Source organism: Nannobrachium achirus (genome assembly GCF_963921795.1).
Source record: "Nannobrachium achirus genome assembly, chromosome: 6".
NCBI classification, from domain to species: Eukaryota; Metazoa; Chordata; class Actinopteri; order Myctophiformes; family Myctophidae; genus Nannobrachium; species Nannobrachium achirus.
Genome location: NC_137815.1, coordinates 41,292,686 through 41,319,483, shown reverse-complemented (window position 1 = coordinate 41,319,483; position 26,798 = coordinate 41,292,686). Strand labels below are relative to the sequence as shown.

General features: G+C 42.2%; 2 protein-coding genes across 2 annotated transcripts in view; one reads left to right on the top strand and one right to left on the bottom strand.

Moving 5' to 3' along the window:
• The window catches only part of myg1 (myg1 exonuclease), a 29,365-nt gene extending 17,082 nt beyond the window's left edge, over window positions 1-12,283 (bottom strand). The window contains exons 1-3 of the mRNA XM_080727682.1: window positions 11,959-12,283; window positions 9,128-9,240; window positions 2,258-2,417 (exon numbers count right to left, since the gene is read on the bottom strand). Coding sequence (XP_080583808.1) covers window positions 2,258-2,417; window positions 9,128-9,240; window positions 11,959-12,228 — 543 coding nt within the window. The 5' untranslated portion in view covers window positions 12,229-12,283. The remainder of the gene's footprint in view (window positions 1-2,257; window positions 2,418-9,127; window positions 9,241-11,958) is intronic.
• Window positions 12,284-14,348: 2,065 nt separating this feature from the next.
• On the top strand, window positions 14,349-25,840 carry LOC308287113 (kinesin-like protein KIF11; the record flags this gene model as incomplete). Its single annotated transcript, XM_080728233.1, has 25 exons — window positions 14,349-14,401; window positions 15,658-15,787; window positions 15,882-15,979; window positions 16,304-16,382; window positions 16,546-16,731; window positions 16,903-17,027; window positions 17,161-17,251; window positions 17,367-17,512; window positions 17,838-17,934; window positions 18,386-18,481; window positions 18,829-18,917; window positions 19,078-19,165; window positions 19,326-19,399; window positions 19,524-19,638; window positions 20,229-20,300; window positions 20,649-20,784; window positions 21,062-21,231; window positions 21,506-21,628; window positions 22,006-22,161; window positions 22,568-22,707; window positions 23,154-23,314; window positions 23,822-23,940; window positions 24,256-24,475; window positions 25,179-25,375; window positions 25,727-25,840. 25 exons carry the CDS (start codon window positions 14,349-14,351, stop codon window positions 25,838-25,840), a joined length of 3,075 nt encoding a protein of 1,024 aa, XP_080584359.1.
• Between the last annotated feature and the right edge of the window lie 958 nt (window positions 25,841-26,798).

Genomic DNA, 26,798 nt, shown 5'->3' with positions numbered 1-26,798 from the left:
AACAGCGCCCCTCCTTTAACTAGTGTGTTGTGTGTGGCCACTCAAGGTATTGCCAGGCTACGGACATGGCCAGCCAGCCACCCAGCCACCCACCCAGCCAGCCAGCCACCCAGCCACCCACATACCCACGGACATACCTGTCTATTGGGAGCGCTTTCACCGCTCCAAAAACAAAACAAATTTAAAACGTAAAAAAGGCAGTGAATCAGGAAAAACAAACCATGAACCTATAGGGATCTACAAAAGATCAAACCATAAACCTATAGGGATCTACAAAAGATCAAACCATAAACTTATCGACAACTTCTCAAAGCTGCAACCATAACTGCGGGTGCGGTGTCAAGCGCCACCTTTGTGTCTGTGTGCAGCTGTGCGCCGACACCGCAGTTACACGGCAGCGCAGATATTTAAAATCAAACCTCGGTTCGAAGTGGAGCGGTGAATTTGAGCAGCTGTACCCTATGTGAGTGAGTGAGTGAGTGTAAACTGTGCCTGTGAGTGAGTGGTGAGTGTGCCTGGCCTGCACAAAACAGCGCCCCTCCTTTAACTAGTGTGTTGTGTGTGGCCACTCAAGGTATTGCCCAGGCTACGGACAGGGCCAGCCAGCCAGCCAGCCAGCCAGCCACATACCCACGGATATACCTGTTCATTGGGAGCGCTTTCACCGCTCCAAAAATCAACTAAAAGCAAGAGTGAGTGCTTATCTACAGAGGCTGCCTGTCTTAGGTGTAATGGGAGTTTATTCCAAGCCGTCAGCCCGTAGGCCACTACGATCAGGTCAGCACAGGAAGACCTGAGGAGGGCGGACTAGGCAGGCAGTCACAGAGGTACGAATGTGCTAGACCATTGAGAGCTTTACAAACAAGTACAAGTTAAATCAATCCTAAAAACAACCAGGAGCGTTGTAATGCTGTCAGGCTAATAAGTCTTTCATTCTAGACTACCAGTAAGACTCTCTAGTCGGGAGATAAGCGACCGTCAGGTTGCATGTATGTTGTCTGCAAAAAGCAACCTCATGGTGGCGCTAGAAGAGGGGCATGTGAGAAATCAGTGGCAGAGGTGGTGGTTTGCCAGCCAAGGAGTGTGTGCGCAAAGTTTGGCATGGATAGGGGCAACGGTGCCGGAGATTAGATGTGTAGCGTGACACGACGGACAGACGACTGCCAGTGGAGGTTTTCATAGTAACTTGCGAATGTTTCTATGATAATGTCAAGCTTGTAGATCTGCTATTTTTTTACATTAACATATTTTGTCCCAAAATGTCATTGCCTGCAATACTGACCGTTTTCTAAAATCACATTTATAAACAAATATTTTTGCACTGTGCATAACAAGCCAGTGGCAAGCTAGCCTTTATTATACTTACTGTAAGTATTAACCCTGCTCCCCAACTTCAGGACCAAAAGCAGAGGCCAATTAGATGAGAGAAGAGTACCCGGTCCCCTACTGACCAATTACATAATACGAGACTACTGTGTGACTACACAGATATGATCAGAGTGCAAAGTGACACATTAGAATGTAAACAGAAATAAAAGGGCAGAGAATAGCATCTACTCTCTAGTGACCCATTAGCTGGGAGCAATTCTGGGTTTGAGCAGTTTTTGCAATGCGAGTGTCGGAATGCAAAGTAACTCCTAGTCCTCCATAGACAATTATAGATATCTACATAACAAGACGTCTGGTGGCGACATTTATATGAAATGTAGTGTTTGGAAATGGATTGAAACAACTCAGAGATTGACAAAATAACTGCAATGCAGAATCAATAAGACTTTATATTGGACGGTGATATGAAAAATGAAATCAAAGCAGTACGGAATAAGTTTGTGTGTGGCCTTTTTCTCTGCAGTTCTAAAGACACTACATTTAATTTAGATGTCACTGGATGTATCGGTGCAGATCTGATCTTCAAGTTCACCAAGCATCGCACAGCTTTGTGTGCTTTCAGATCTGCTTTTTTTTTTTTTCATTTATGTTTTATTGTATTTTTCATATAAATCACAAAAACAAAGCAAACATAATCATAAAATAAAAAAATAAACACTTATAGAAATACACACACATATCCAAGGGGGAGGTATCTGCCACTCTACACATTAGTTACTCTCTATACATATAGCACATTAATTTCAAAATGCACGGTCCGCTATGGGGCGAACTCAAACCACTTTTTAAGCAGATTTGCAATTGAAATGGAAAGGTTTGGTAAACCTTGAACTAGGCATAAGCGAGTGTGCCTTCCTTGTCTTCTCACCTTGTTGTAGAGCACTTCAAGGTGCCTGTCATCCTCCTTCAGCTGCGTCAACTGGGCGAGCAGCCGTTTCCCAAAGTGTGCGTAGACAAGACCTGCCGAGCTTAACTTGGTCACCCAGCGTTTCTCTGGAAATAGACTGTGGAAGCTCTCTGCAAATGTCCTGGAGGAGAAGATGAGTATGTGCTATTAAACTGCACACATACTGTACACACACAGACAATAACAACAAGCTATTCCTTACAGATTGTGTTCTACTTGCAGCCTACAGTTTGTTGAAATCTGATTTAGTAGGTGAAATGGTGTACAAATCAGGGTAGGGGGGTTGTTTCCTTGATTTTTGCCTTGAATCTATAGTTACGGACATTATATAACATATGTGTCAATGAAGGGGGCGTTGTACTTCAGCAGTCAGACTGAGCCATGTCCAAATGTCCATGAGAACGCATTTGGAGCACGGTCAGCCCACTACACTAAATCCCACCGCTCTGTCCTCGCGGTCAGAGCTGCCGAGGACTCGCGAATAAACATCAGTTTAACGTGGTAAAACGCCTAGTCCGAAATCAATACAAAACAGCTATCAACTGTACAGTAATTGAAAAGGCCCCAGGCTACAGTGTCTCATGTTGAAGTAAGGTAGTCGGTTGTAAAAATCAGACCTTTCCTCATTCACAAATAACTGTGATGTAATTAAACAAGGACTCTTTCAACCCAATGCATTCAATAAAATGAACATTGGTTTTCTGTTATACATTCAATAAAATAAACATTGGTTTTGAGTTATGCCTTCAATACACTGTACATTGGGGATTGTGTTATGCCTTCAATAGTTTTGTTACGCCTTCAATACAATGCACATTGGTTTTGTTTTATGTATTCACGGTTAAGTAGTAATTCAGAATGCAACAGGGTCACAATGTTTCAATAATTTAGGGTTGAATTACAAATGTCCAGCTTTCTACCATGTATTTTTAGAACACGCTCCCAGAGTGTCCACGACCGCAGACGCGTCCTCCCCCATAACCCCCGCGCCCCCACCGCAGCAGCGTCGCACCATCTTCCCGTGAGGACTGGAGGTCGGAGTGGAGGACGGGTTAGCATCACCAGCGTCCTCACCCTTCCTCCTTAATTGATCAGGGTCAATGAAGCTCACAACTTGTGAGCTTCTAGATTGGCCGAATGGTCACCTATTATGACTTTCACAGAATACGGATGCTAGGGCTCATGTGGTTAACTTACTGTTGGGTCCATGCTAAATATTCTTCACATGCAGTCTCTGCGAGCTGTAATACTGTAATGCAGGATTGTAACCTAAATCATTAAAACCCATGCATGCATGCATGCTATGTAATGTTCACCACAATCAACTCAATCGACAAGCAGCTTAATTAGAAAATCGTCCTTGAGAGAACCAAGTGTGGTAGATTGATGATGACCATAATAAACAGAGTCTGACTGTGTATATGCAGCACGATTTTATTGAAGATCTTTAATTTGTTCCAGGAAAAGCATATAATGTACCAGAGAGGGTAAATGATTTATCATGTAATCACTTGTTCCATAAAAAGAATGTTTTATTTCATTTTTGCGACCGTCAGGTCGCACTTACTATCAAAACCTCCACCGGCTGTCTGTCCGTCCGTCACACGGCACACTTTTGCCCTGCTCATAACTCGGCAACCGTTGCCCCGATCCATGCCAAATTTTCTATCTATTCTCACATGGCCCTCTTCTAGCGCCACCATGAGGACGATTCTTGCAAAACACATTTTTGGACACTGCTCCTACAATTTTTGCCCTAAAATCACGCAAATCGGTACACAGTATGTCTCAGACTCTACACTCATCTCATCAACATGGATCTGTCCCATTTAGCGCCACCTTCAGGCCGATTTTTTAAAACACATTTTTGGACACTACTCCTACAGATTTCCCCTTAAAATCATGCAAATCGCTACACAGTGTGTCTACACTCATGTCATCAACATGGATCTGTCCCATATAGCGCCACCATCAGGCCGATTTTTTCAAACACATTTTAGGACACTGCTCATACAAATTTTGCCCTAAAATCACCAAATCGGTACACACTTGCTCTACACTGATGTCATCAACATGGATCTGTCCCATTTAGCGCCACCTTCAGGACGATTTTTTAAAACACATTTTTGGACACTACTCCTACAGATTTTGCCCTAAAATCACGCAAATTGCTACACAGTATGTCTACACTCATGTCATCAAAATGGATCTGTTCCATATAGCGCCACCATCAGGCCGATTTTTCAAACACATTTTTGGACACTGCTCCTACAGATTTTGCCCTAAAATCACGCAAATCGGTACACGGTATGTCTACACTCATCTCATCAACATGGATCTGTCCCATATAACGCCACCATCAGGCCGATTTTTACAAACACATTTTTGGACACTTCTCCTACACATTTTGGCCTAAAGTCACGCTGCGACCTGACGGTCGCTTATCTCCCAATTAGGGAGTCTTACTGGTAATTAAGTAATTATGTTGATTTGCTGTACAGCATTCAGTGTCATATCAGTATTGTGGTCTGGACCATTTAATCACTTGACTTAAGCTTTACTGTCAAAAACGGAAACATGCATGCCAGGATTTAAGTGGTTAAACAGAAATACACTGACATACATGTACAGTATGAAAAGTAATGCAAAAGAGACACTGAGCTTATTAAACACCCAATACAAATATCATCATACTGACGTTTGTCTCCACTAGCTTTATCCTAAGCTCAAATCTCAGAGAGACATGCAGGTATTGGGCAGCATGTCAGATGATACATTTCAGCTACACAGGCCTTTTCCCATGAATGCCGTCTTCAATTTCTGAGAACCAGAGCACACTGGCCGCAGAGTGTGTGCGAGAGATGACGCACGTTTGTGAGTGTGGCCTGACTGACATGAACAAAAGGCACCCTGGGAGGAGACATTTCCGACACGGGCGCAGAGATGGGTTGGTGGGCTCTAAACAGCAGCAGGTGGAAGCAACTGCTACTGGTCATTTAATTAAATTTTAATTGAGATGCTTTGGCTGCGGCGCAGTGGAAAACTGACAATCAAAACCAATGAGTAGCATGCTGGAGGGAGGGGATTGATGAAAGTCACGACCATTAAAGAGCTCTAAATTGACCACCCTGAGCATCTCTGCACTGATTAGCAGCAATAGCAGGAGATGTGGGCAAAGAGGGAGAGAAAAACGACTTGGTGAAAGAGAAGCTGATGGAGCCAGACGAAAGAGGGGACCATCAAACTGTCTCTGCTTGCAAAGCACCCAGGATTACATTAGATAATTGACACCAGGTGAAAATGGGTTACAAAATCGTGGGATAAAAGTTTTAATAGAGAAACTGTCTCTACTTGCAAAGATGGTGACAAATTACCCATATTAGACCTTCTGTGAGCATACAGTATGCCAGTTACCGGTATATGGCATAATATTGTTTTTAATCTTTATTGGTCAAGAGTACCCAGTAGAATCCTGAATGTTAGGATAATATAACACAGTAAAGCAAAACCCCAGCACTAAAATGCATGTCCTTTAGTCGTGGGAGGGAACCCATGTCAACACAGGAGAACATGGAAACTACACACAGAAAGTCCCCGGCTGGATTCTACCCCGAGGACATTCCTGCTGTGAGGCAACAGTGCTAATCACTGAGGCACCGTGCCATATTAAATCTCCACTAAACAGCACTCATAAAAGGTGAATAAAGTAAATAAACTGTAGTTAACAGGTAGCCTAGGAGCCATAGAATACTAGTTATCATATTGCACCTGCTTCACTGCTTCTGTTTACTTGATAACATTCCCTTCAGTAGTCTAATTGCACCATAAAAACAGTGTAAGCTATGTAGATTCACAGAGTAAATTTGTACTAGTAAGACGCCTCAGGGCGACCTAAAGGGCAAGGTCACGCCAATACTTAGCCATCTGGCCAGTGATGTATATCGGACCAGTTACCCATAATATGGAGACCCCCTGGTACCCATATATGGAGATCCCTGGCTGAACCAGCCACACAAATATGGGCTGTCTTCCTCCATATATGGGCATTCCCATATGAAGTCCTGTTAGATATGGGCTTAATATTGATGACATCAGTAATCTCCATATATGGGCATAAAAGGGATTCTGTTAGAGTAATACCTATTTAATCAACCCACTGAGGACAATGGATGGATGATGGCAGATTGGCAGATTCGTGTTCATTTAACACTAGGATGTCAAGCTCCAAATAAATCCCTTCACTCAAATGTCAGCTCCTTATTTAATTATATCTATAATCACAGTCCAACTAAATCACTTGGCCTGCAACTCCCCCCAGCACATGTGAGCAACACATTCTCCCTTGGCCCCTAACAGAGTAGCGGCAGCCTCTGTGCCTCGTGAGCCAAACAGCATGGTGTTGGTCGATTGATGGAGCATTAATTATCACTGACCACCCGCTAGGACAGAGACCTGGCATGTTCTCGTCACCATGGTCATAAAAGCAATCTCTGATTCTCATCAATACATTAAGTCAACAAGACACCTGGAATCCACCCGGCTGCTCAACGTGAGGACTCCTTCTAAACGCACGTGTTTGGAAGAAACTTAAAAAAATAAAGTAATTTATCAGAAAAGATAATGAAATTGTTCTTGGGTTCAGGAGACTCTGGTGTTCAGGAGTTCTTGTTTCTACTCTTAAATGGTGCATTTATATAGCACCTTTAAAGGCTTTATCCAAGGTGCTTTACATAGATTGATTGCAATAAGGGGTTCAGCGTCTTGCTCAAGGACACTTCGACACCAACTTTGGGGGGGCCCGGGATCAAACTGACAACCTTGCAGTTGCTAAGCAGCCACTCTACCCCTGAGCCACTCCCGCCCCGTAGTGTTACTCTTGTGACATGGAAAGGCAAAAGGCATCAAACCCATTCTGTTTCCCAGTTCATGATTTAAGAATTCACGATTTGAAGCATTTTGTAGAAAACGGACCAATCCTGCAAACTTTGGAAGCCAATTTTTGCCAATCAGGATGGAATATGGAAAATCGGACAGATCCATGTTGATCACATGACTGTAGAGATACTGTCTATTGATTTGCATGATTTGAGGACAAAATCTGTAGGAGTAGTGTCCAAAGATGTGGTTTGCAAACATCGGACTCATGGTGGCGCTAGAGCATGGCGATGTGAAAAATGTGGGGCAGAGGTTCTGAATTGGCATCCAGGGAGTGTGTGTACAGTTTGGCCACGACCAGGTCAAAGGCGCCGGAGATTAGCTGGTAACAGACTAATCGGACACACGGACGGACACGTGGATGGACGGACAGGGGCGAAAACATACTCTCCTGGTGGAGACAATAGCTCAGAATTATATAGCACTTTTCTAAGTACCCAAAGTTGCTTTACATAAAGAAAAGGAAGGAACCAACTTTATTATTAAGAAACAATGATAATTAAAAAGATAGGTGCTAGATTACAATCGATAAAAGGTTAGGCCAGTGACACTGGCACTGTGGTTTCAGAGATGTTTCTTTATCAGCCATGGTTTCAGATGAAAGGCATTATAAGGTATTAAAATTAAAAAGAAAAGAATATAAAGTCATCATTATCCCCTTAATGTGGCACTTTTTTATGTTAATGTTATAGATTTCATGGAGGGTAGCAAGATTGGATTTTGATACATCCACTGGACAAATCCAACAGCATAAAGTTAACATTGAAGGACTTGCAGCTATGGAACAGTGGTTTAGCTGTCACTTATAGTGGTGCACTTCAGCACCTCAAACTAAAGCTGTGCACGTCTCATATTAGGACGTTTGTATTGAATAACAAATGTATGTTTGAAAAGTTTCTGAAAAATGCTGATAGTCACCTTGACGAACACCACGTGCATGTAACACTGCTAGAGTATTGTATGAGTTATACAATATTTAAATTATTAATATTAAAGATCTTTTATTTTCATTTAATTAGTACTAAACGGATAGGGATTTTGTTGTTGTTGTTGGACACTGTTAAATATTTAATCTCTAAATACAGCATGGAATAGCCTGTTATGACTACTCTATAGAGTGTGTAGACATACTGCTTTTACCCCAGAATCAGAAGGTGAGCATTTTCTCTATGCATTCAAATTGAAAGAAAAAGTAATTGCTGCACTTAGTATCCAACTGTGCAGCCAGTCAGTGCTGAATGACAGTGTTTCTGCGTCTGGGGCCATGAATATGTCTGCAGCAAAGTACATTTACTCATAAATAGACTTGGACAAGAGTTCAAAGGTCCTGTGACCTGCGACCGATGGAGCCATGCAAGTGGACATGACATGCGTTGCAACTAAGTTCAGCATTCAAGTATGCTGGTGAGGTACAGGTGGAAATTCTCACATTGCAATGTGACATTCACCTTATTAAAGCCCACCATGACTCAACACATTTTGGTATAACCTTTCCTGATATGAACTTCATCCAAAAGTGGTCTAGGCCTGGGGCTCTACACTAAATTTTCGCCTAAAAACAGCCGTCAAAACAAGCTCACAAAGCATTGCAGTTTTGAGCTTGTAGATGTGCCATTTCAACAAATGTTCGCCCCAGAATAAGGATGCTACGTTAAGTGCTTAAAAAGAAACATGCCTTACTGATGCACACATCAGGAAGACTGAGCTGACTGAAACTGAGAAATATTTACAGTACAATCAGTATATTTATTTTTTTCTTTCTTTTGTTAACTTAGTATAACTTCAGCACAGTGCACACTTTAAACAATATTAACAAGAGCACAGAGGAAGTCATAATTCAACAGTCAACATTATTGGGCCAGGCAACAGTTTTCCTGATTTCCTCCCATACTCTACCTCTGGTGATGGTCATAGCGATGCCTCTTTGGGTCAAACTCTCCTCCCACATCCACCACTATGTCACACTTGGCCAGTTGTGCTGCGTCCCTGGTGCGGATTATCTCAGCATCCTGTGCAATGAATATCAATATATTTACAGCAGCATCCGTTGGTATAGGAATGGTAGAAATCATTTTTAAATGAGAAATTATCTCATGACCAATCAATATAGGCTAACCTTAATGTCAGCAATAGTCACAAACATAATGAACAAAAACAGGCCTATTCTAATATTCCCATATTTATGAAAGCCCTCATGGAAGTTGGGGATTTACATGTTATAACGCAAGCTGTTCATACTCTTTCTAAAGCTCTTCACTTTAGTGTCCCGACAGCACCCCCTTCTGGTATGTTAAAAGCACTACAGATTAGAGATCTCATCACACAGAAGAACAGCACCCTACACAGAGATACCTACCGATGCGATCGTTTACAACGACAACAGATCTACAAACTAATGCGACGCCTTGTTAGCTTGTAGATTAGCCCCATTTGGAACCTCTCCCTCCGGAGGAAAGCTTCCGATACTTGTAGATCTGTTCTTTTTTCTTTTTTGCAAGCGACACCGTCTATGATGAATGAATGAAATATAAATCAGTGGTGTAAACTAAGTACATTTACTCAAGAATTGTACTTAAGTACAATTTTGAGGTCCAGTCCACATCTCGGATCCAAATATTGTACTTTTACTCCACTACAATTATTTGAAAACTTCAGTTACTACAGTAGTTACTTTGCAGATATAAATTATAATATTATAAAACATACATAAACCACTTTTAAACCTATTTTATAGTATAAAATAGGTTTGAAAATAGCCGATCTACAAGCTCGCAATGTGACATTTTAAAAGATCTTTATAGTCTACATTTGAAAACTTGTGAAACGGGACATTCTGCACATTTTGATTGATTGATTGATTTTTTAAATTGAAGAATTTATTAGAAGTTTGCATAGGAAAAGGTACAGCTTCATGACAGTACAGTTCACTGGTACAAGGTCAACTAAAAGGATATGCTCAAGTAAGCACATGGATTGATAATATAAAAAAAAAAGGATATCAATTTGATATCCTTTTTTTTTTACACATATAACATTGAATGACAGACAGATAAAACAGTACTATGCGGAGAAAATAAGAAAGTCAAAAAAACACAATGCAAAAATAAATGGTATTTACAATAGAAAGGTCAGGGGGAGGTAAGGTTAGACTAGGTTTACTGTTACCCGTAGCAGCCGCCTGTAAGTGGATTTTCAGAGGGGTTTTAAAGGAAGGTAGGGATTTACACTCATTTCGGTACTTCGGTAGGGTGTTCCACATGTTAGTATAGCAGAATGAATTTGACCCTTTGTTTGAGCCGAATCTGGGTTGAACGTTATCTGTGGAGCTACCTCTGGTGTTGTAAATGTGGACATCCTTGACATTTTGGAAGTATTTGGAAGATACCCATGTACCTGAGTACATGGGTATCTTAGTGGTGTAGCGTATCTTGTACACCAGGCCCATTGCAAGATGCTGTACTCTGTCAGCTACCGTGAGCCAACCCACGCTTGAAAAGCGATTAGCGGTAAGTTGAGCCCGAAAAGGAAGGTTAAGCAGGACCATAATTAGTTTGTTTTGGGCTGTTTGTAGCCTTGTTTTTAGGACCTTTGAGGTGTTGCTGCAATAGAATATGTGGACTCCATAGTCATAGAGGGGCTGAATGAGTGCACTCGCTAGAGTCTGCCGTGTATCGTTATTGAACAGCGGGGCGATTCTCTGTAAAAACGAGTTAAGCCTCTAACATAGTCCAGGGTGAAGAGCTATTCACTTCACTACAGTGTAGTTTTCTAGCTATCACCTAAAAATACATAACAAAGCCTAGGTGATAGCTAGGAAACTACACCACGGTGAAGTGAATAGATCTTCACCCTGGACTATGTTAGAGGCTTTAGTAGTTGGTTGATTTTGTTTTACTACCTTAGTGGTCATTCTTTCACTGGAAACATTTGCCTCTAAGATGCAACCCAAGTAGGTAATTTCGTTTTTACCTGTTATTACATTGTCACCCACTTTGACTGAAGTTATTGACCTTGCTAAGGTTATGATTTGATCCAAAGAGGATGGATTCGGTTTTACCCAGGTGTATTAAAAGTTTGAACTTGTCATTGAGCCAGGTGCAGATTTTATCTACTTCAGAGCTAAGGGCTTTTCGACCTGCAATATGTCCCTGTCCAAGACAAGGAGAGCAGAGTCATCCACGAACACAAACAGGTTGCAGTCACAAGCAGATGCCATGTCGTTTACATATATTAGGAACAATAGAGTCCCTAGTATACTTCCTTGAGGAACGCCGCAGCTTACAGGGTTCCGTTCACCTCCACCACCTGTTCTTTCCCCACCAGGTAAGATTGCATCCAGCTCACTGCTGCACTGTTAAGACCGATAGCTTTCAATTTATCAACCAGACTAGTGTGATTTACGAGTCAAATGCCTGCTGGGGGTCCAGCATGACCATATCGCAATATTTGCCCAAGTCCACATCACGTTTGTGGTCTTCAAATAGAGAAGGCATGTGTCAGTGGAATGGGATTCTCTGAAGCCAGATTGGAACTCGTAAATCAGTTTCTTTTCTTCTTGAGTACTATTACTTTTGGTGCTTTTAAGTACATTTTAATACCAATACTTTTGTACTTTTACTCAAGTAAATGTTGAATTCGGGACGTTTACTTGTAACGGAGTATTTCTAAATTGTAGTATTGCTACTTTTACTTATGTAAAAACATTGAGTACGTTTTCCAACACTGACCTTATACTCTGGAAGTTGACGCAGGATCCAACACGCCAGAACTTCGTCGCAGTGAAACGTTCCATTGTGGGTGCCGATGATCTTAACGGACATGTTTTCGGTGCAGAGTCGCTTAGGTTCGTTGGACATGTATCGTATTCGTGACAGACTTGCTGCGGCTACAGACGGGGAACAGTTTTTAGCATGCACGTTTGGAAATACCAGCAACACACTCCCAAATTTACGTCTGCTCAAAAGTGACGAGAGTTTTGTGATTTTTGATGCAATCATACAGTAACTATAATAAACGTAAACAACACGCGACCATATATCTAAGCAGTATGCACGCGACGCCGGTGAGGGGACAGTATTTTCAGTCGGACCGGAAATTGTAATGTATGGGTGCGCCCGTTTTGTTAACCGGAGTGTATGCCAGGCAAAGATGTTCCGTTCTATCTGCAATTATGTCCAAGATATTAGGTATATTATTAAGTATATTAAATATAAATTATTTATCTGAATTAAGATTCATTTGTACTGGCACGCAATTAAGAATATTAGTAGACACTATCTCAGTTTTTGTTTTAAATTAATTCGTCTAGGGATTTTATATAACATTTAAAAGCAATTTACAATTGCTACAAAACTCATTTTGGGCATATTAAATAAGGAGTTGAAATTGGAATAGTATATCGTGCATGTTTAAATCATGCATACTTTACTTCTGATCTCCCCATCAGTTTGGGGGTCCCTGGCCTGAAAACATTGAAGACCCCTGCTGTATTGACTGGTTGACTGGGCTTCAGAACACACCACTGGATAAAAGGAATTAAAAGAGTTGAGGTAATTGTAGTGTAAGTGTATTGTGTATTGTTTAGTGATCTGAAGCAGTTAGTTTTTCTTTTCTATTGCTTTTGGTAATCATGGCTGTCGGTATCCACCTGATATGTGGGAGACTATTAGCCTAAAAACAAAAGACTCTCAACTTGAGCTTATATTATGACCCACTTATGGATTGGCTCTGAAAGAGGCTAGCAAAAGATGCCCATATGGAGACGTCTGTATCTGTATGCCCTTTCATGCCCATATATGAATGGAAATCCCTGATGTCATCTGTAAAGCCCCTAGGCCAGTGGTTCTCAAACATTTTTGGCTGCAGTACCCCCTTATACTGATTTCTGAAGGCGAGTACCGCCTTCCCTGGACTACAGCATTTTGCTTCGAAAAATTGACATTAAAAGTCCAGTTCCGATGCCAATATGTTCAAAATAAAATAGTATAATGGCAAATAAACATTGCTTTCTATTCAGTAACAGTTGTACTAGTCAAGTATATTGATGTAATTTGGTTTAACAATTTACAAATGAGCAGGTTCACACTAAATGTTTTATCATTGACCATAACACTAAATACATTTCCCCATTTTCTAGTATTTTCTTACGTACCCCCAGCAGTACTCCTGTGTACCCCCAGTGGTACATCCCACTAGCTGCATTGGGAACTCCTTTTATGGTTAGTCATGGTGACTACAGGCTGCGGCTGGTCCTCCCATAAGCCAATTTTAATAGCTTAAAAAATGATTCTCAAAGTGGGGACCCCATGGATCCTTGGGGGGTAGTATACAGTAGTAGGCCTACTACAGTGTGGATTGTGGTCCCAGAGATCAAAAAAGTGTATCAAATGGGGGTCTGTGGCCTCATGGGGGTCCTTGAAATTAAAACTATAGTATAGTTGTAAAAGTCTTCTTTTATGGGGGTCCCTGGTGTATCTTTTCAGATGGGTGTCTGTGGGCTATTACAGTATGTGTCAATCTGAGAACCACTGCCCTAAGCAATGCTCCCTATGTCAGATAGTGAAAATAACAGATCTATGTTGTTTGACGTAGGCTACTTCAAATTAGCCTGGCTCCAGCCAATAGACCCGCCCACTCTCTGAGTGAACTGCCAGCGTAGAGTCTGAAATCAGGCTAACTTCAAATAGCTAAAAATATTAAGCTCACAATGTCCAACACAGTCTAGTCTGAGTGGTTATGACATGATGAGTGTGCCTCCTATCTCAGGGTGGGGCCTCATTGGCTTAATGGCTCATTGGAGAGCACCTGGGCCAGGTGAGAAGGCTATAAACAGCCTGTACTCTGTCTGACCAAATAGACAGAGCAAGAGGGCACAACGGACTGCATTCTGGAAATTATTTATTCATGTTGCTGTAGTTTGACATTGGAACAACTTCAACAATACATTCAGAGAACCGACCAAAAAAGAACACGAGCTCGGATCACTTTTATCTGTGGCTTTATTGTATAGCCTAGTAACAAGCAGCGATTTAACCATTTACTTGGCAAGTGTCCTTGTTTTTGGTTGGTTTTGTGTTCCTGCATAGTTTTGGAATCAAATATGGCTTCAAATGCCAGCATGAGGCGAGAGGATAAGCAGGGGAAGAACATACAGGTGGTCGTCAGATGCAGGTATTTGAGTTGATTTAAATGTTAAGTAGCAGTGGTGGAAAAGGTACTCAAATGTTTAATTAAGTCAAAGTATCAATACTGCAATGTAGAAATGGGCTACTTACAAAAGTCCTGAATAAAAAAATCAATGTTTGAAAATAGCTACAAGCTCACTTGTGAGCTTGTAGATCTGCAATCTTCCAAGGTATACTATAAAATGGGGCTAAGTGGTTCATGTAGGCCTATGTTTTATAATATAATTACATCTACAATTAAAGTAACCAAGTTTTCAAATAAATGTAGTGGAGTTAAAGTACAATATTTGGATCAGAGATGTAGTGGAGTAAAAGTATTGGAATCTTTAAATACTAAAGTAAAGTAAAAATAAGTCAAAATTGTAAATCTAGTAGCCTACTCCCATTTTGTACTTTAGTAAAGGTATCAATACTGCAATGTAGAGATGGGCCTACAGTGCTATTCCTGTGTTAAATGTAGCCTACATGAATGTAGCCTACATGAGTAAGTGCAAAAGTGTTGGCATCAAAATGTATTAAGCACCAAAAGAAGTACTAAATGTTGAAAATGGCAGCTCTACATGCTCAACGCATTGCCACGTGATGCATTGTGAGCTTGAAGATCTGCTATTTTCAAATAGCCCTGATATAAAATAGGGCAAGTGTTTTATGGATGTTTTATAATAAATCTCCAAAGTAAGTAATTATAATATCTGTTAATTATAAGTGTTCAAATGTAGTGGAGTGGATGTTTTATAATAAATCTCCAAAGTAAGTAATTATAATATCTGTTAATTATAAGTGTTCAAATGTAGTGGAGTGGAGTAAAAGTACAATATTTGGATTGAGATGTAGTGGAAGTGGAGTAGAAGTATAAATAATATAAAAAGTAATGTATAGTGTACAAAATAAATACAAATGACTCATTTAATAACTTAAACTATGTGTAGGTTACTGACAGCTTTTACATTTTTGTGGGAGGTTGCAGTCTACAAATGTAAACGTACCCAAGTACACTGAGATACATATCTGTAAAGGCTCCATGTGGTTCCCAACAAGAACCCTCTGGAGCTCTTGACACGCCATCAAGGACCCTATGGGTGCCCAGAAACAACTTGACTTAACCTCTGGTCACCAGGCTTTTACACCCTCTGTTGCTACACTACAATTTACTTGTGTATCTAGCTAGTTTTTACGTACTTTGGTAATGTTGTGGCTGAGGGCTTGTGATACTGACTGAGTGACCCATCCTTGTGTTTTCAGGCCCTTCAGTGCAGGGGAGCGGAAGGTCACCCACAATGTGATCGACTGCGATCCCAACAGAAGGGAGGTGGCTGTGAGGCCGGGTGGGGTCAAAACAGCCGCTCCCAGGAAGACCTACACCTTTGACATGGTGAGTAGAGTAGACAATTTTGCGCCAGCAGCTCTAATTCCACATTCCAAAATGTGGATGGTCCATCACAATATTGCCCTCTGTCGTCTCTTAGGTCTTTGGTCCCGAAGCCAAGCAGATCGACGTCTACCGCAGCGTAGTTTGCCCCATTCTTGATGAGGTCATCATGGGCTACAACTGCACCGTCCTTGCGTAAGGAAGCGTTTGTTGTAAACTTGTATTTAAAGCCACATTGGAGGGTGTAGTGTCTGTCTAGTGGTGCAACAGTTAACTGTTCAAACAGTTTACAGTTGAATCCCCTAGTCTATGGGTAAGGGGTGTAACATAAAATTAGATTTAAAATTAACAAGTTATTAGACAAAAGTAGTTTAGTGGTGTCATAAGGCACCTGCCATTGTAGAATCCCTGATACAATGGCTTGTCAAGATCTGAATAGTTTGATTCCCATTCCACATTTTTAAGCAATGCTATAAAATCGTGATCCCCAGCTGATGTATATTTGTCTTGATTGGTCAGCTATGGACAGACGGGGACAGGCAAGACCTTCACCATGGAAGGCGAACGAAGCTCAGATCTGCAGGTCACCTGGGAGGATGTAAGTTTTTTTTTTCACACAAGTGAAGTACTGCTGGGCATCAATCTTTGTTCTTGGGCAAATGCAAGCTGCATTATGAAGCCAACATTGTGATTTTGAACACCAAATCTTAACATTTTGGAAATCGTAGTGTTTTGTTGCCATAACTTGGTTTGTTTGTCAGGACCCGCTGGCCGGGATCATCCCCAGGACACTGCACCAGATCTTCGAGAAGCTGGCAGAGAGTGGCTCAGAGTTCTCTGTTAAAGTGTCCCTCCTGGAGATTTACAATGAGGAGCTTTTTGACCTGCTGAGTCCCAGTGAGGCTGTCAGCGAAAAGCTCAATATCTTTGACGACCCACGCAACAAGGTAACTGTCTGAAGGACCAATTTACTTTGGATATAGAGTGCTAATGTCAGGGGTATAAAGGCTATGTAGCTTGTGAAAAATTGAACTTTTTATTAATTTTTAAAACATTGCCTACTATTCAAACCAATGCATCGTTGTTTAAGTGACTCATTGGTTTTGTGTTTCTGTCAGCGTGATGTGTTAGTTAAAGGTCTGGAGGAGATAACCGTCCACAATAAGGATGAGGTGTACGCCATCATTGAGAGAGGCTCTGCCAAGAGGAAGACTGCTGCCACACTCATGAATGCCTATTCCAGGTATTCAACAGAAATATTGACATGGATGGAGATGATGTATATCCATACACACGCCATAGTTGTCAGTACAGTAAATGCATGCCTTTCCGCTTGCCTTTCTATTAATATTTACATTACATAATTTATTTTCAAGTCGGTCCCACTCTGTGTTCTCCATCACCATTCGCATGAAGGAGGTCACCCCTGAAGGAGAGGAGTTGGTGAAGATTGGAAAGCTGAACCTGGTAAAAAAAAAAATTAAAGTTTGGATGCTTAACGGCAGTAAAAAACGTGTGAATGCCATTTAGCTCCAATGGACCACAACTGGCATGAACTCAACCTGTCCCCTGTCCTCCGTAGGTTGATCTTGCAGGCAGTGAAGACATCGGTCGTTCGGGGGCACAGGACAAACATGCCCGAGAAGCAGGCAACATCAACCAGTCTCTGCTGACGCTGGGCAGAGTGATCACGGCCTTGGTAGAGAAGAGACCTCACGTGCCTTATAGGTAAGCTGTGGTTGTCGTAACAATTTCCAGACCCACTGCAAAAAATCTAATCTTTTTATAGCGAAAAGTAGTGGAGCATGTCCTTGCCCGAGGACCTCCAAGGGTTTGTATCCAGTCCCATCCTTTTCCCCCTTTACCAATCTCGTCACCAAAAATGGCTGCTCTACAAGCACACAGCGTGGCTCGACACTCATGGGTGTGAGCTTGTAGATGGCATGCCCAGAATGATTCTAAAAACGGATGTATTGTGTGTACCTTGCCCTTCAGATTTACTGTAAAGGGTATTACCAAGGTTGCCTCCTGACATGATCTCAATGTTCTACAGGGAGTCTAAGTTGACTAGAATCCTACAAGATTCTCTAGGGGGACGGACCAAGACCTCGATCATCGCCACAGTGTCTCCAACTTTCTGCAACATGGAGGTGTGCATCAGGGATTGTTTATTTTCATACACAACACATTTCTGTAAGTGATTTGGTCCAGATTCACCGGAATGCTAGAAATGACTCTGTTTCCGTCGTAAGATTGACATATCCAGTTTCTTTATTTGTTCAAACAGTGGGTCGGGACCCATTTGTGGGTCGCAGACACATTTTTATGGGTCCCTTAATTTTTATATTTCAAAACGTTTTTTTTTATTCAAGTAAGAAATAAAATAAATCAAATATTCCATACATTTGAAAACTAATGTTTATGTAGTGAGCTTGTAGATCTGCTGTTTTCACTAGTTTGGCTCCACAAACTTCTAATCGCCCTTTCGGGTGACGACCTGAGAAGTTTGGGAACCACTGATTTGGATGGTCCCAGGATTAATGATGCTTCATTCATTGATGTGTGCAAGTTCTAGCGTTGGGTTGTCTCTGTTCTGTGTAGGAGACGCTAAGCACCTTGGCGTACGCCAACCGAGCGAAAAACATCATGAACAAGCCAGAGATCAACCAGAAGATTACCAAGAAGACTCTCATCAAGGTACATGTAAACGCATTGTGACGTTTTTTTTCTTTTGCCATGGAGAAATGCATTTACCATTGATGCCGGATGGAGACCCAAATAAATTTGGGTCCCCATCTGGAATCGGAGTAAATTTACCATAAATCAAAATTGTCTTAGTATATGTATAACAAATACAAAATATATTACTGAACTAAGTCTCCATGGCATGAGTAATCAATAGAAAAATGTCAACCAGTCCTGTTTTAAACACTCGCTTCAAGGTCGGTTCTTTTTCACGTGGTAGAATAAGTCCTCTAATCTTCCAACAAAGCTGAATAATGTCAATCATCTAATATGTGGACTCTTTCTCACCGCTGCTGAAGGAATACACAGAGGAGATTGAGCGCTTGAAGCGTGACCTGGCTGCTGCTCGATACAAGACTGGGGTTTACTTGACCTCTGAGAACTACAGGTATGTCACCTTGGGGGGGGGGGAGAGAGAGAAGAAAATGCAACCTGTTAAACATCAATATTTGCATGGCTTAGAGAACAGCTGATGTCCATGGGGAAAGCTCCTAGACTGTTTTATACTGCTGTAGAGCACCGCGTCTTGACTCCCTGTGTTGTTTCAGCCACATGACGGAGCAGATCACTTCCCAGGAGGAGATGATAACCTGCTATACGGAGAGGATTGCTGCGGCAAATGAGGATCTGAAGAAGGTATATTTTATGAAAATGGCTGATCTACAAGCTCCTAATACAATAATCGAGGAAAAAATTTAAACCTTCAATAAACTTGAAGATTTGGTTCTAAAGTGAGTGCTGGTGTTCTAAAGTTCAATGATCATAGCCACTCATTTGGTCCATTTCCTCTCCCTAGATGATGGAGCTCTTCACGGACACTCGGAGCCAACTGGAGCAGCGCACTGTCCAGCTGGAAGAGAAAGACCACAGGTTCATTACAACTATTTCTGCACCACCTTGCAGTCCGTAAAGCACCGGTAGATACAGAAGAATGCTGCGAGGGATGCAGGACTTTAAAGTAAAATGAATAAATGTCCTGGTTTTCTATTTCCAGGCTGGAGGAGACCAAAAGGGCCCTGGAGAAAACAACCCAGCATCTGACCGAGGAGCAGTTTGTCTGCTCGGAGCTGACCTCCACCCAGGAGAAGTTGTACATCACAGCTGACCAGGTGAGGAAACAGAGTTTCTTCCTAATGGCAACGATACAAGCAATTGTCTGTATGTACCAATCACATGGCACAAGGTAGATTAAAAAATAAGCATAAAAATCTGATGCCGAAATCTTTTAATATCGCTAATTTAATCAAAGGCAGCAACTATCTGATGTGCTATTGTAGAACTAACAAAAGCCATAACTCCTCACTTGGCCCAGCTTACAGTTGTTTGAAAACAAGCATTTTCAAGACTGTAGAAAAAGCATACTGGAAAGCTGCCATCCTTCATGTGATGGGTTGTTCACTAACCTAAGTATACATACTCTATGCACACATGCTGCAGTACAAAACATGTAGCCTCTTGACCTTAACTGTACATTATAGGCCATCATACTACTGCAATTGCTACAGAGCACATATTTTAACTACTATGACGTGTTAATTTTAGCACTCGGACAAAATAATTATGCCGTTGTTGAATTACTGAAAGTCTTGTCAGTCACAGGCGAGTATAGAAGTCTATGCTGTTCCAATGTCACGTACATTTTCAAATGAATGGTCTTCCGTCCCGATACCACCATAATCTTGTGTTTTCTTTCCTCCAGCTGCTGAGCACGGCCCACGTCAGCACCAGCCACGTGTCTAGTCTCCATGACAAGCTGGACATTAAGAACAAGGTTGCTACTCAATTCTGTTCACATGTTTTGTTACTTCCTATGGCTGTTAAGACAAGAACTTTCAATCAGATTGCAACTTTTCATATTTTTTGAAACGAATGCTGTAGTCTGCCACAAAAGTGTATTAGGAAAGCATTTAGTAGTATAAACTTCATATGTGCAATTAATCATGACCGAGCCTATTAAAATATGTCACAGCGATGTCAGAACCAGTGTGTGGATACAATGGGACAGGCCGAAAACTGGACAATTTAGCCGCCTTACATGAGTATCAATGCCCGGCCTTGGGTTGCTATAAGGTAAGTTGGTCCATTAATGTTCCTACTGCTTTTATTTTATTTAAACTAGGTAGAGCAGCTGAACGCCAGTGCCCACCAGAGCTTCAGCCAGAGGATGGATGGTGTGCTGGGTAACATGGAGGCCAGTGTCTGCCAGCAAGCCTCCAAGCACCGCAGCACCCTTGCTGCCTACGTGTCATCCATGGGTGAGTTTAGAGTGTCAAGCGCCACAGCCTGCTCACCAGCTACCAGTGGCGGAAGAAATGCTCCACGACTGATTTCAGTGATTTGGATTCATAGAAGCCAGCTGGTCGTCTGTGGAATCATGTTTCACAACATATGTGTGAATCGAATGATTCATGTGATTCCACATGTTGTGGAATCGCTGATTCACATATCATGGCACATTCGGACCTGACTATACAAAACGTATTCAGTTGTGAGATTACGATTTATTTTTAAATCCATGATCCTCTCCACTAGACGCTGTGCTGTCGGTGAACGAGGAGGCTATGTGTGGAGCGGTGGCCACCATGGAGTCCTTCATGGGGGGAGTCACACGGCTGGTGGCCCAGGGCCTGGCTGACTTCCAGGACAAACTGCACCAGCAGGAGGCACTGTGCCTGAACAAAGACGGCCTGCTGGAGCTGCAGGTGAGGACCATGGTTATTAGGCCAGTGGCACGGACTCGGCATTTATTACTGATTTGAAATGGTCGCAACCCTTACAGTCTGTAACTCTTGAGTGTGTACAAAAGACTCGCAAGGGTCCACTTGGGCTCCATTTGTACACTCTCTAAGTTATGGGGGTCCTTTGAAATTAAAAGGTTTGAGAACCACTGAGCTAGTTAGTAGTGTAAAATGGTCATGCATCAACTGGAATCTTGTTCAGAACGACTCATGGTTCAATGTTCTCTGACTGCATTAGGAGTTCAAACAGGATCTGCAGGAGGCTCTTGCGGCCTCTCTTCTGCCCAGTGTCTCGGCCATCAGGACACTGAATGAGGCCATGAGGAAGACCGTGGAAGAGCAGAGAGCCCTGGCTGACAAGGTCCTTATGATGCCATTATATTTACTAATATACTTCATGTCACGCACCCCCAATATATGTATACATTTCACATTTCCATTACTTAACCCATTTTCTAAATCTGATTTGAAAAACGGCCTCTTAAATCCTGACTCAAGTTTTCTGAAACTTTATACAATTTAAAATACAAAATAAACTTTGGTTTACATACTGTACATGGCAAAAACTACCCCAAAAGGGGTTCCTGTCCTAACTGGCTTAAGATGTGTTCGAAAACGCAACGTGTCACATTTTGTATTTTCAAATGGCATCAAACCGTTTACCCATATTTACTAATGCACGGGTTGTGATGACTGCACTCACATAAATTTATTTCTGACTTCCTGTCATCCAATCAGGTGGAGGCCATGAAGGAGTTCAATGTGTTTCTGACCAATCATGTTCAGGAGCTGGCTGAGCTGAGGATGTCTTCCCTGGACACACTCAGCTCATTGGACGCTGAACATCTCAATCTGGCCCAGCAGATGGACAAAACGTCAGAAGCACAGCAGACGGTAAGCTCCACAAACACTTGTGGTAAAATAAATAAGAATGCCCTTTTAGCCATACTGTATCTTACGATGAAAATGGCTTCTCTACAAGCTTGTGATGGGACATCCTATAGTTTTTGTGTGTATGTGTAGTTTCAACAGATTTCTTTGGAGATGCTACTGTTGGACTGGGGTTCTTGGTTTACCTATGATCCTAGACTCATTTCTATGCATTTCATGAATTTTATTTGATTACTGTAAGTAGCTCTGGATTAAGGGCGTCAGCTGAATGCCTAAAGTTATCAAATTCTGCTATACTTGTAGCAGCTATGGCTGCCCTTGAGTAGAGGTGTTACGCGAGGTATCGGGAAGGAAAAAAAGGTCCATTTCCGTTAGTAAATGGACGTCCTGGTCTCTTTCCTCCCAACAGGAGGTGGATCAGATGATCCAGAGTCTCCAAGGCCAGCTCAGCCTGCTGGCCATTAACAGCAAGACCTGCATGAAGGGTCTAAGTACAGCCACCAGAGCTCTGCAGAGGCCCACGCAGGCTGTGAAGGATACAATTACAACGTGAGTAGAAACCACCACCTGCACTCCAACCATACAGTCACACTAGAACAGTTTCCAACAGTGGGAGGGGACCTGTTTGTGGATCACGGAAAATATTTATGGAGAAAAGGCCAATATGCAAGCTTGCAGTGTGAAGCAAGTAAGCGACACGTTGTGCTAGTTGGGTCGCGGGCAAACGTCTAATCTCTTTTGGGTCTCGAACTGAAAAGTTAGGAACCACTGCAATAGAGCAGTTGGGATTTGTATCTGTTCATCTTATCCCCCTCCTGTTAAGTTCTGAAGCTTATGTACTGTTTCACAGGGTCGACTAAGACATTCATTGCAAGTAAATTACCAGTTTTTTCGTTTCCCACATTTGAAAGTATAATGCAAGAGATGTTTAAAAAAACCACAACTGTTCATCAATTTAACTATTCCAATTTAAAAAAATCTGTCTGTCTGTCCAGCCGTTGCAGTGCAGCAGAGAAGCGTGTAGCGGTCCAGGCAGACCTCCTGTCCTCCACCGTCCCTTCCCTGGCTGCCGCTATCCGCCACACTGCCCAGGAGTCTGACCAGAACCTGGAGGAGAGTACAGGCTACTGCTCCCTTCTGCACCACTCCCTCATTGGTAGGACATCTGACTTGGGGTTTGGGGTGGGGGGTTTGTCCCGTCTCTCCAGCTCTTTAGTAAACCGTGCGAGTGTCTCAATAGGGCAGAGCACGTCACAATGTATACACTGGTTTTCCAGCTCAAATTTGTCTGCACATTGTTTCACTGAAAATTGGTATCCCTGAATGTATATTCTGCTTGGTTAAGAGTCTCTGAATGAACAATGATGAATATAGAGCTATTACACTTTAAAGGTGTAAGGTTTCTTGGTTTCACGAGTCTCTAGTGAATACATTGAAAAGACATTTTCATGTGGATTGCCAATTTCATCCTGCCAGGGAGAGATGTATCATCTTAAATTTGTTGTGTTCTTTTTTTATTTTATTTTTTCTTACCTGAAAATGTTCTGGAGCGATGGGAGACTCCCTTCACTAATGAATATAGTGCAATTTGACATGTAACAAAGGAACAACATGGCACAATGTTTAGTTAATTTTAATCCTGTCATGCCTTTGCACCCTAAAGGCCTTGGAGAACGTAACATCAGCCACTGCTCCAGAGCTCAGGAGAGCGTCCAAAAGCAAGCCCAGGAACAGGTGGCCCTGCTGGGGCAGAACTCTGCTGCCACTCAGGCTCTGCAGAAGGTAAATGACCATTTCAATAATCATTATTAATAGAAATTGGTATTGATTTTCATTTTGATCACTTAGTTGGTGCGGTTGCTATTAATAGGCAACACACTATTCTAGGTCTGACTACTTTTATGCCAGTGAACGTGTTTACTTTTTTCTTTAACTGAAGTTATCTCTGCCTAGGTTGAAAATCGTGAACTGAAGTTAATCTATTTTCAAGCATGACCAATCGAACCGGTCATAAAAGCAACGCCTCGAGCTGTGATTCCAACTGGTTGGCTATGTAGAATGAAGACTCCTAAACATTTTATGTTGCTACCCTTTCAGAGCGTGGAGAGCCACTCTGAAACGCTGCTCCCAGACACCAGGGCACGGTTGGCAGGCCAGCAGGAGAAGGTTCTCCAGACGGTGCGCTCTCTCCAGACGCAGGTCTCCCTGGACCAGGCTGTACTGGACCAGCAGCAGGCTGACCTCCAGGGCCATGTGGAGAGTGCCCAGGAGCTGGTCCACAACTTGGGCCAGGAGCTGAGACAAGACATCCCTACTGGTGAGAACCAACAAGACATCGTTACATAATGCAGTGAACCTCAACCTGTGGGGTGGGCTCGGGACCCCCAGGAGGGTCCACATGATTTGGGAGTCCCTATAATCTGCATCTAACTATACCATTTAAAAAAACTGTTCAAACATTGGCCAATTGTCTAATCTAAGAATGGGGCAAACATTTTTAATATAGCTTATCTACTGTACAAGCTCACAACGCCTTGTGTTGTAGACCTGCTCACAGTATATCTGTGGAACAGTCAATCTCACAAACGAAATGTAATTCTTCAACTCCTACAATTCCATGTGATTGTCAGGGTGGGGGGGTCCCCAGTTCAAATATGATTAATGTTGTGGGTCACGGCCTGAAGCGGTTGAGAGAACCACTGACACTTAAAGCATGAGACACTAATCAGAATTATTTTGATCTGTTGTAAAAATGACAAATTGCATCTGATCTACAAGCCTTGACAAATTGCATCTGATCTACAAGCCTTGAATGTGTCAGATTGTGAGTTGTGGGAATGCAGATTACTTTTTAGTTGAATTGAAAGTCTAAAATATTACATTAATTGTTACCAGGAAGTTTGTCAATATGCCCTTGCACATGTTTTGTTTACAATTGCATCATGCCTAACACTTATTGCACAAATTGTAAGACGGCCCGTTTCCTGACTAGATCTCCAAACCATGCGTGTTCCCTCCAGGTATGACCCCTCAGCGGAGGGAGTTTGTGTACCCCAGGGAGCTGGTCATGTCTGGCAGGCGCTCTAAGCTGCTGCAGGGCCTTCGTCTCCAGCAGGAGGCGCTGCAGGCCACCATGGAGCTGCAGGCGGCAGCAGCAGCTGCCACCACACCAGAGACAGCCGGGCCAAAGCTGGAGGCTGAGCTCAGAGTAGAGCAGGTAAACGCAACACTTACATTTAGGGCTGGAATTATTTGATACTTTAGCTATTGAAAAATGGCGGGGACTGCCCATAAGTCTGAAGGTTCATTAGTCGGAAGGTTCATTAGTCCGAATTTAGTTGGGGTTACGTGGTCAAATACAAAACGTATGTTTCCATGTTGGTGGTTCTCAAACATTTTCATTTCAAGGACCCCCAAAATGATATGTGGCCACAGACCCCATCTCAAAATAGTTCCAGGTAAAAACAGCAGATCTACAAGCTTGCAGATCTGCCAAGGACTCGTGGAATAGAGTCCTTGGTTTTTCAGGCAGCTTTCTAAGGATCCAACTGCTTGTGGTGTTTTGCAGGAATTGCTGGAGGATGACACAGCCTCTGAGATGTCGCACAACAAGGAGAACCTGGTCTGCAATGAGAACAGCCGCAGGCCCTTCAGGGTGGGTAGCACAGATTCATCCCTCTAGTGCTTGTCAAACATGTCAAACAGGCTGTAACTGAGTTATATGGGGGTACTTGACATTAAAATGTTTGAACCACTATCAGACAAATGACCTTCAAAAGTTGTCTTTAGAGGTTGTTGGTGGTCAGTAAATGTAATCCTTGATTTCAGTAATCACATCCTCTTGTCCTTTCAGACTTCCCTGCCAAGGAAGAAGAGGGTCCCCAGGATTTGAAGCTCCTGATCAAAATTGGCTCCTTGTAGTCTGAATTTAAAGTTTTCCGTTGTCATGTTATTAATGTACCTTTTTAAAACCTGTTTTGTTGCCTTTTTAAAATTATTTTAAAGAAATAAAGTAGTTTTCCATACATTGCTTGTTTTTATTTTGACCTTGAATCACATTTAGACCAGATTCTCAGCCAGTACTATTGATCCCTTGGTTTTCACAAAACATTGTCCACAAATCATACTTATACCAGGGTTGTCAACATGGACGGTCAGAATCCAGGAGATTTATTTTTTTGGGGGTCTGGGGGTCCTCTCGCCAAAACTTCTTGACAGATATAGTTTCCTGTGTTCTGGTGAATTGTGTGCATGTTTGATACTTTTATCAGGCTTGCTTTACTAGCACGGGTACAATTTCAGCCTTGAAATGCCAAATGTAGGTGTACAGATTTGATGACTGAAGCAAAGGACATCTTTAATAATGAAGTACAGATTTGATGACTGAAGCAAAGGACATCTTTAATAATGACTTCTCAACTTTAAGTCCCTACTTAAGTCAATATCTGTATGATATTTCTTGCATGCATTGCCCCCACCCCTAAAGCGGGGGGTCTGGGGGTCCTCCCCCAGAGATTATTTTTTTTAACATTGTAGATGTAATTTCCTGTGTTCTGGCGAATTTGGGGATTTGATTCCAAATCCAGGAGACTCCTGGGGAATCCAGGAGCATTGACAAGCCTATCTACAAGTTGTAGACA